General features: G+C 49.0%; 2 protein-coding genes and 1 long non-coding RNA gene across 13 annotated transcripts; 2 read left to right on the top strand and 1 right to left on the bottom strand.

Moving 5' to 3' along the window:
• Positions 1–56: 56 nt before the first annotated feature.
• On the top strand, positions 57–3,953 carry RPL35A (ribosomal protein L35a). Its single transcript, XM_032698244.1, has 5 exons — positions 57–141; positions 429–470; positions 1,703–1,855; positions 2,915–3,059; positions 3,895–3,953. The coding sequence occupies exons 2-5, from the start codon at positions 460–462 to the stop codon at positions 3,916–3,918; spliced, it is 333 nt and encodes a 110-aa protein (XP_032554135.1). The 5' UTR covers positions 57–141; positions 429–459; the 3' UTR covers positions 3,919–3,953.
• On the bottom strand, positions 3,949–4,848 carry LOC116791846. The gene is made up of 2 exons (XR_004358885.1): positions 4,273–4,848; positions 3,949–4,152 (listed from the first exon to the last, which is right to left on the bottom strand). It is a non-coding gene; the product is annotated as an uncharacterized LOC116791846 (long non-coding RNA).
• LOC116791844 lies at positions 4,064–7,777 on the top strand. Of its 11 annotated transcripts, XM_032698238.1 has the most exons (5): positions 4,812–4,853; positions 5,571–5,579; positions 5,793–6,380; positions 6,850–6,983; positions 7,712–7,777. In XM_032698238.1, exons 3-4 carry the CDS (start codon positions 5,822–5,824, stop codon positions 6,954–6,956), a joined length of 666 nt encoding a protein of 221 aa, XP_032554129.1. In that variant the 5' UTR covers positions 4,812–4,853; positions 5,571–5,579; positions 5,793–5,821; the 3' UTR covers positions 6,957–6,983; positions 7,712–7,777. The 11 variants fall into 11 exon arrangements, with proteins under 11 accessions (XP_032554128.1, XP_032554130.1, XP_032554124.1 ...); XM_032698237.1 differs by lacking the exons at positions 4,812–4,853; positions 5,571–5,579 and adding an exon at positions 4,064–4,621; XM_032698239.1 differs by lacking the exons at positions 4,812–4,853; positions 5,571–5,579 and adding an exon at positions 4,064–4,621 and having other exon boundaries at positions 5,790–6,380.
• The last annotated feature ends 1,650 nt before the right edge of the window (positions 7,778–9,427 follow it).

Raw genomic sequence — 9,427 nt, 5'->3', positions numbered from 1 at the left:
CCCTCCACCACCACCACCACCATCATCTCGGTGCCGCCCGCTCAGGCGGCGTCCGAACGGCCCCTGGCGGGTCCTCGCGGCGCTCTTCCCGGCGGGCCGCGCGGGGCGGGTCTCTCTGGCCGCCATCTTGGGGCACTCGGGGTGAGGCGGAGCGGGACCAGCGGGGTTCGGGCCGGGCAGCGGGGCCGGGCGGGGCCGCCCCCCCCTGCGGGGCTCGGCGGTGGGCGCGGGGCTCCCGGGGCTCTCCAGATGGCGCGGTGCGGGCCGGGGAGAGCGCGGGATGGCGCCGATGCGCGGCGGATGGTGCCCGCCGCGGGTCGGGGCCCTGGGCCGGAGGCGCCCGGGACGGCCGCGCTGTGGGGGAACGGAGGGTCACGGGGCTCAGGGTGGCCCCCAGGTGTTCACTCATCGCTGTGTGTCGTTTCCAGGCCTGCCGGACCGGGTCTGCGGGAGGACGCCATGACCGGGAGGTGCGTGACTGCCCGGGGGGGAGCGGCTCGCTGCTGCAGCGCTGTTCACCTGGGCATTTCTGGGAGTGTTAAAACAGCGGGCAGTGATCCGTGTTCCTGTGGTTGCTCTAGTTTTCCAGGATGACTCCTCTGCCCGGTGTTCTGCTTGGCCCACAGACGTATGTCCCTATTCCGAAGCTGCTGTCACGGGCTGTTATAAGGCTGTGCCACGCTTTCCTTGGCCTGTCACTAAATGCGGGATATCGATGGTGGTTTTGTTAGTACAGTGTTTATGGATCTCTAGTGTGCAGGAGAGGCTTGGACATCCTGCTCCCTTGAGTAAGGGAGCTACTATGCCATCGAGATTTTTTGTTGAGGTAGGGACTGAGTTTGTAAATGAGGGGATTGACTGAGTACTCTTGTCCAGAAGGGTTTTGGACACCTCCCTGGAAGTGTTCAAGGCCAGGTTGGATGGGGTTCTAAGCAACCTGGTCTAGTGGAAGGTGTCCCTGCTCGTGGCAAGGGGATTGGAACTAGGTGGTCTGTAATGTCCCTTCCAACCCAAACCATTCCATGATTCTGTGAATCACAGCTTTGTCTTGTCGTTTATCTGTGGAGTTCATCTCCTGTTATACATATGTGGCAGGGAGAACTGGATATCTCAGCTTCATCCTGCTGTATCCCAGGACAGGTGGTGGATGCAGTTGGGACAGATGTGCTGTGTGCATGGTGTGTGGAGCAGTCTTATAATGGCTTTACCTGGGTAGTGCAGACAGGACTTTGTCCTCAGGAGTTGCTGTGGAGTTTGTGTAATGTCTGTGTCCAGTAGATGTGGAGTTGTGTCTCTGGCTGCCTCCAGAGGCTGCAGCTAAATCCTTTGAGGCTACAAATTAGGAGCAGTTCATACTTTTTGTAGGAGTTACTGCAAGACAGGAGGCTGGGTTTGTAGTGTGTAGACAAAAAGCTGTGTTTATTCATCGTAGTGTCAGTAGACACCTGCTAATGCTGAAACACTTCAGCTTTAGTGTAAAGCCTGTAGTGTGGTGTCAGCTGCACAGTTCTCATAAATACTTCATGACCGGGTATTTGGGTTTCCTCTGTTTGCTGGTGGTAAGGATTTGCAGTGATTTGTAAAGGTCGGGTTTTTCCTCTGCTGAATTTCTACCAGTTTGTGCTGAAATAGCACGTGATTTGTTTTTACTTTTGTTACCTTGGAGTGAATTGTAACTTGCAAACATTCTTCATGTCTCCAGGCTGTGGTGCAAGGCCATTTTTGCTGGCTACAAACGTGGCCTCCGAAACCAGCGGGAGCACACAGCTCTTCTGAAGATTGAAGGTGTTTATGCCCGCCAGGAGACAGACTTCTACCTGGGCAAGAGGTGTGCCTATGTGTACAAAGCTAAAAAGTAAGTCACTTTTTATTCTTATGTTGAATTAGTCAACTCTTGTGTCAGCTTTTGCACTTGCCAGGATGTGAGCAGGCTGTTCACAGAACTGTTGTTAAAACAAAAATTAATTGTGCTGGACTTATCAATAGAGTGTCTGTGGAGTGCTTTGTGGGCCAGTTTCCTGGCTTAGTTTTGTTTTAAAAGTCCTTGGTTATTTTTGCTTTAGTTGGATGATATGTTTTAATTTAGACAGTTATATTCTGTGAAATAATCATTCACTTCATAAATGGTGTGTTAAGAGAGCAAATGAGATGAGAAGCAAGTTTTGCCTGAGAGTGGCAAAAACTGAAGGTGGGTTGATAGAGTAAATTGAGATGAGGTGCATTTGTGTGGAGTTGAGCACTATGACCTGTTGAGTTACTTAAACAACAGAATGATTTTGTGAAGCCTGGGGTAATTTTTATGTTGCCTTTTGTGTGGCCATGTCAGAGCACTCTCTATCACTTCTGCTCTGCTGCCACTGGAAGACAGATGCCTTGAGAACAGCAACTTAAGAACCTTTCTCTTCCTTTTGTTTTTTATTTTATTGAATGTAGTTGTTAGTATTCAGAATTGCCTTGAATAAAATTGATTAGATTGTTAACTTGACCACCGTCATTTCCAACGTATGGTACTTGACTGTTCATCTAAAGCACTTTATGTCATCTATTCTAGTGGCTTATTCTTCTCTTGCCTTTGTTGTGCGTGGAGAAATCTTATAAATAAGGTGTTGTATTTTCTTTGGAGTTGAAATTTTTCAGTATGAACACATTAGCAGCAGAGTTTTCCAAATTTTTGAGCCTGGTAACTTGTTAAGTGGAGCTTCTGGCAAATTACAAGCTGTAATATCTACCTGCTTGAAAGGTACAGTGAAAATTTCAGGCCTGGCAAATTTTGCAGGTAAATGAAAGTGGAAGTTGGTCTGGTTAAAGAAGGCTGTGGATGAAAGTCATTGAGGTGCCTCGAAGAGGCCACACTGTCGCTGATGGTGACAGCAGAGCTGTGACTGCCGTGCTCAGCTGTTCCTTTCTTCCCCAGCAACACCGTAACTCCCGGGGGGAAGCCCAACAGGACACGGGTGATCTGGGGGAAGGTGACACGGGCCCATGGGAACAGTGGCATGGTCCGTGCCAAGTTCCGCTCCAACCTTCCTGCCAAGGCCATTGGACACAGAATTCGGGTGGTAAGTGGATTTATTTTGGCAACAAGATATTTATTGGCAGTTTTCAGGGTGCCTTTTTATTCCACATAGGAGGAGAGAACACTTGAACTGTGGTTTTGTTCTGTTGGTGTCGTGTTCAACGTGGCTCAGTGATTGTGTTCCTTTTGGAGCCAGGAGAGGTTATTCCTGGCTTCTTGGGCTCAGGGGATTTGCCTCATTGCCAGGGGCCTGTGCGCTTGCTCGGGTTATCTGGAAAGGCTCTTCAAGTTCCAGGACTCAGGTCCCTTCTAAAGCGACCTTGATTTCTTTTTCCTGGATCTTTTCCATGTATTTTTGCACCCTTCTACTCCAGTTCCTACCTGTTAATTTTTCTGCTACCTCCTAAATGTTGTAACTGAGGGGAGTGCTGTGCTAACGGGTCCCCTGGTACCCGCTCCACAGTCAGTGTCTTAGCCACAGGGCTTCAGTGGGACTGTACCTTTTGGTACAGTACTCACCCAGAGTTGTGATGCAGTATTTTCATACTGATGATGTCAAAAGGAGTATCAGAGGGGTGCAGCCCTTCCTTTCTGCCTCTTTCCTGTGCCTTAGAAAAAGCACAGTAGGAGCAGCACAGTTAAATCCTGAATCTAGAGCCATGGGAACTGTTGCTGTCAGTGTGCAGGAGGGCTGGCAAAGTGCTACTGCAAGGCACTGAACCAGCTGTTGGGCTTTTCCATTGTCACACCTCTTCTCTCTAAACTGGGGGGTTGCTTTTATAGCAGTTGAAGAGATTGATGGTCTAGATTGTAACTGCAAAACTTATGTTTAAAAACAAGATATCTAACATGATTCTGTCTGGTTTTGTGTTTTACAGATGCTGTATCCATCTAGGATCTAAATTTTTATTGAAAATAAAATGGAGAATCTGTTTAACTTTTGTACATTTCTGTTTTTTATCCCCTTCACCAATTTTGAGGGACTTCCTTCTCAGTAGTGGATCAGAGTTGACAGCACAGAGATGCTGTTGGGACACAAAGCTGCACAGTGGAACAGGGATTGGACGCATTCCTGGACAGGTGTTTGTAGAGCAGGCTGCACTCTGAAGATAAAATAACTGCCACCTCTGTGCTTCCTGTCATGGAATCAACGTCACACACGTTTAGCTTATTGCAGGGCTAAACAATAAATGTTTGCAACCTCACAAACTGCACACAACTGTTGTATAGAACACTAGAAGTGTTTCCTTGCTGACCTAGTAGAGGGGAACTTCCTGCATGTGGTGCTGAACTGTTGGTGAGACAAAACTGTGTAATTGTGACATCCTACCCTTGAGAGTGGGATGTCACAGTGGTGGGACACTAAGTCCTAGCAGGTGCAAGTTCTCTCTCACATCTGAAGATAGTAGTTCCAGTAGAATCCTGAATAATGAGTTTGAGTGTACCTGGGCAGCACCTGTGCCTGTAGTGTCTGCTCTGTGGAATTTATTTAAACCCGTTTTCATCACAGCTCTGTAGTGCCTGAGTGGTAACACTGGTTGGATTCCTGGCCTTATCCCACTGTCTCATGTGGGGCGAGGATCTTCACTTTCACAGCTGTCTAAGGTTTATTGAACAAGAAGGGTGGTGAAAAATGAGTTTTAAGTCTTGAAGTGCAGGGCTCAGAGTATCGTAGTACATCCCCCCAGGACACAAGGGAGTTATGAGACAACTGCAGGTTGTCATGGTTGCTGCTGATGTCATAGTCCCAAAATGACCTGTGGATACCCTGGGTGGGCGGTTGTACACATTCTGTGTAGTTCCATCATTTTCAATGCATCCCTAGTCAGGCAGGCAGGTGAGTCCTTGGCTCATCCCTCCCTGGGCCTGCTCCAGTGCAGTCCCTCCTTCCCAGGGGATGGGAACTTCCTTCTCCCTGCCTGGCCCTGCTGCCAGTATGTGTCAGGAAGCCCTCTGAGCTGTTGGCTTTGCTTGTCTCCTGCAGTGGGCTGGTATTTCACAGCTAATCCTCTTCCTTCTGAAGGAGGTGGAGTAGTTGTATGTGCAGAGTACATTGTTGGGTAAATCAAACTTATTTTTGAATGGGAATTAGAAAACTGGACCTGTCTGCTCGGCTGTGGTATAGAAGTGATTTTACTGGACTTGCTTCAAGATGTAATCCTGCTGCCACTGCTGTCCCTGGCAGCAGGAGGGCCATTGCCATGGAAAGCTGCATTTTTTTAACACAGAGAAACTGCAGCTTAGGGGATGTTGGGCCAAGTCAAGTAGGGCTTTGGTCTTCCACAGCTACCAGTGGGTTGTACACATAGGATTCAAAGAAAGATGGGTGGAATTTCCAGATGAGAGTTTCCAGATGGAATTTCCCCCATGAGAGGGGAAGGAGGAGGAAACATAGTGAGCAAATTTGACTGTAACAACAGGTTGGTAGGCTTATGGTCACTACCATGTAGCTGGATTTTGCTGCTGAGAAGGTAGTAAGTCCTCTTGAGTTTGATGCCTAAAAATACATAATGATCCCTTTTCTCTCTCCTGTCATCTTTTTCTACTGTACCAGATTGCTGAGGTACAAAGCCTGTTTCTGGGAGGTCCAACATCAAACAGCACAAGGCTGCAATTTTTGAATCTTTGTGTCAAAACTCTGCTGTTTCCTTTCATGTTCATTTGGTCCTACCAAACCCAGCGTTTGCTGCTCAGAGCAGCAGGTGCTCCCTGTTTTGAGGACTGCTGTGCAACTGCCTTTGCTACAGCAACCCCCTTCCACTCCTTTCCCCAGCAGCACAGCAAACTGACGTGTGGGAGGAAGCTATGGCGTCAAAGGAGCCTGCCTCCTTCGTGGACCGGACCACCTGGGAGCTCCTCAACCTGCTGGACATGCTGGGAAGGCGGAATGGACGGGTGGGAGTGATGGAGGTGGACGATGCTGAATCAAGAGCCCCCTCACTGCTGGTGGACTTTACCCGGGACCTGTGTGGCACAGGTGACATCAAACATAAGCCACAGCAGACAGGGAGTGAGGGAAAGGAAGAGGAGGATGTGATCCCGCCACATCTGATCTTTATGCTGTGGCAAGCCAGTGTGTTGAAGAGGCTCATGCAGTGGGATCACTTGGATGAGGCCATCCGGGATGTGAGGAACCTCCTCCCTTGCCTGCCGGATGTGCTGGTGCTTGTGATGATCCGTCCAGACCGCCAGGAGCAGCTGGACCAGGCAGTGAGAGCACTGAGGAGAATGCAGTGTGTGCTGGATGGGGCTCTGCAACTGCCCGTGGAGACAGCGATCTACAACCCAGGCCAGCCTGGAAGTGTCCTGGAGGCAAAGAGAGCTGCCTGTAGAGCACTGAGAGAAGCCTTGAACTGCCATGAAGGTAACTGGTGACACAACTAAACACTTGGCTGAGGGACAGACAGGGTTTTTGGAAACAAAAACATGTTCAGGGTGGAGCAGGGAGGAGTCTGAGAGACAGTATAGATGGAAGTGGTGCTTGGTGGCTGGATTCAGATACAGGAGGGAAGATAAACTGGACCTTGCAGGCAATGTGAGCCAGAAAAAAGAGTGAGTGCTTAAGCGTAGGGATGGGGATGGACAATGTGCCAATGAGCCAACTGTGTCCTCTTCTAACTCAGATGGTGGTGGCTCTTGCCCCAAACCACACATGGCTACAGAAATGCTGCTCAGTGTGAGAGCTGCAGTTCAGACTCCACTGCTGGGGCTTTCTCTGATGATGTTAACAGTTCTTCACTGGAGGGATGTGCCAACCTCTCTGGGTGAGCCACAGGCCAAAGCTTTGAATAGGATGATGCCAACTGTTCTGTCATTTGTGTTTCCTCCCCTAGAAGTCGACTCCCAGGAGCCATTTATTATTTCGCTCCCGGAGCTCAGATACTGCCGTGTTCTGCCTGAACGTAGGCAAGACAAGGTATCAAAGACAGATGGAGAATGAATTCCCTTGGGAAGCAGAACCTGTCAGGTTGGTTTTAGCACTGTTCACCTGGATGTCCTTTTGCAGAACACTTCCCTCCTGGTGCCTTGCTTGTCTGCCCCAGGCCTTCTGCATGGATATAATTCGTTTTGTGGCTGCTGCCAGAAGGGGACACTGCACCCTCAGCATCACACTGTCCTGGCCACAAACCTGGAGTTCTTTGCTGCACTGGCTGAACAATCTACCCCAGGAAACTACTATCAAAAATCACTGAGTTTCTGCTTTGCATAAAATGCCTTGCTTGATTATAAAAATCTCCCTGAGAAACCTGTCCCTAAGAGACCAGCTGCCAGCAGAGAGGGAATCAGAGCAGGCCAGAGGCCTCTGGATTTAAACTGTCCCAAAACTGAGATAATGAAAGAAACTCAGAGCTAAGACCTAAGACTATGTTTTCCCAAGAAAGCCTGGATGCAGGGGTCTTTGGAATGTAGTTCCCATCAACACAAAGCTCCTGAAACTCCCCAGGGTTCTTTGTAGCAGGGAGCTGACCTTACATACAAGTGGATACCAATAGACATCCAGCAGGTTGAATTATTGGGATGGGTTATTTTGGATGGAAGGAACTGTGGGAACAGTAGATTATTATTAAGTCCAATTACCCACATAATAGCTGAACTCATTTCCCATCCTCTCTGGGCATGGCAAGGCACTATGGATAGCTGCCTGGTTTTGTATTGGGAGTTTAAATGTATTTCTTTTCTGGGTTTTTTTTACAGATCTTTTCTTGCCCTAAGGTCTTCATTATCATCAAAAGAAGGATTAAAAGCCTGATATTTATCTCATTTCTGTATGTCTTTGTGTGTATCTATAAGCTTTAAAGCTTATATTTAAGACTACGAAACTCCTGCTGAAGCTGCAGGTTTGTGCAATATGGTACAGAAGGGATGGGATTTGGGGGTGGTACAGAGCCTCTGAGCCATCATTTCTCAGGGAAAGGATCCTCCAGCTTATTTTTCAAATATAGGCTCTTTCCACATCCGTAAGTACCGTGTGGCTTTACAAAACAAACCAGCCTTGGTGCGGGAGTTCGGGTAGTGCTGGTGCTTGGCAGCCTTTTGGATGAGGTGACCCAGTTGCTCTGTTGTGGAAGAGACTGTCCACGAGCATTTGGGCATCTGAAGAGGAATTACGCCCTTCACTAGTGAGGACATTGACTTTTGTTTTATGGATGAAGCTAATGCAGAAATAGTTCCCTTGAGTCAATGCAAGATGTGTACAGTTCAGACTGTTTGTGAGTGTAGGAAGGTTGGTGTTAAGAGCCTCCTGATCAGCACATTAGGACATCCTTAAAGCAAGTAGCCACAATGAGGTCCTGTGTTTCTGTTATTTCCTTTGGCATCTGAAATGCATGGATAACCACCAAAATCCAGGCATAGGCTGTGCAGCAATCAAGTTTCTCCTTTGGCAGCATGTTTGCACTGTGTTCAGGCACTTTTGTGCATGGTGATGTGCAGCACTGCCAAAGCACTGCTGGTGAAAGCAGAAAGAAACTTTGAGGCTGAAATCTTGGCCAGGGCCTGGGAGCACAGGAATGCCCTGCAAGGGCAAGTGATGTAGCCACAGGGAAGTGTGATTGGGATGAGGAGGAGAGGAGGCAGAATGCCATGGATGCTCTCAAGCTGCAACCTTGCTTCTTCATTCTCCACCTAATCCTGAGTGGATATACAGGAGTCTTAGAGCTCCCTGCTCTGCTGCTGGGACTGCTCCCTCAACTTGCTGTAGTCCAACAAAGGCAAGTCGTGGGACATCTGCTCTTTAAATGCTGAATGCCTTTCTCACTTTGACTAATGCAGGGTTGGTGGGTTCTCACATGACAGCTCTGCTGCCAGGCCGGCCAGGAGCAAAGTGGGAACAAAGAGCTGTGGCCTGAACCCTCTCCACTCAGTTCAGCTGCAGCCCAAGGAGGAGGCACACCAGGAGGCATAAGGAGCACTGCTGCTTGGCCCAGAAGTCTGCCAAGGGCAACAGCTCTAATCCCAGAACAGAAGAGAACAACCTGCTCTGCTCAGCTGGCATCACACATTGTGAGCAGCAGAGAGCAACTGTCCTGCGGGCTCTTGACACCTGAGCATCTGTGTGTAACCTCTGGAAGATGATCTTGCTCAAGACAGCACCTAAGCCAAGCTTTGCCATCCAGACCAAGCTTGTACAATTCTGAAACACCCTTGCCTAGCCCTGCTCCTCACTGATCTGGCACTATATGCCCGAGCAAAGCTCAATTGCCCTTTGGTGCCATGTAGTGTACCAGAAGTGCCCCTCTGTGGCCTCTTTCAGAGCTCAACAGTGTCAGCACAGGTAGAACCAAACCTGCCTGCTCTGCCCATCAGAGCAACTCCAGCCTGGGAAGCTGATGATCTGCCCTTTCTTTGCCTTTTTAAAGAGAGCAGTTCTGAGAACCTGAGAGCTTGGCCTGTGGCAAGAAGAGGTTTTGT

This window comes from Chiroxiphia lanceolata, chromosome 10, assembly GCF_009829145.1.
Source record: "Chiroxiphia lanceolata isolate bChiLan1 chromosome 10, bChiLan1.pri, whole genome shotgun sequence".
Lineage (NCBI taxonomy): Eukaryota > Metazoa > Chordata > Aves > Passeriformes > Pipridae > Chiroxiphia > Chiroxiphia lanceolata.
Note: the sequence above shows the minus strand (reverse complement) of the source record. Positions and strands in the feature narration are given on the sequence as shown.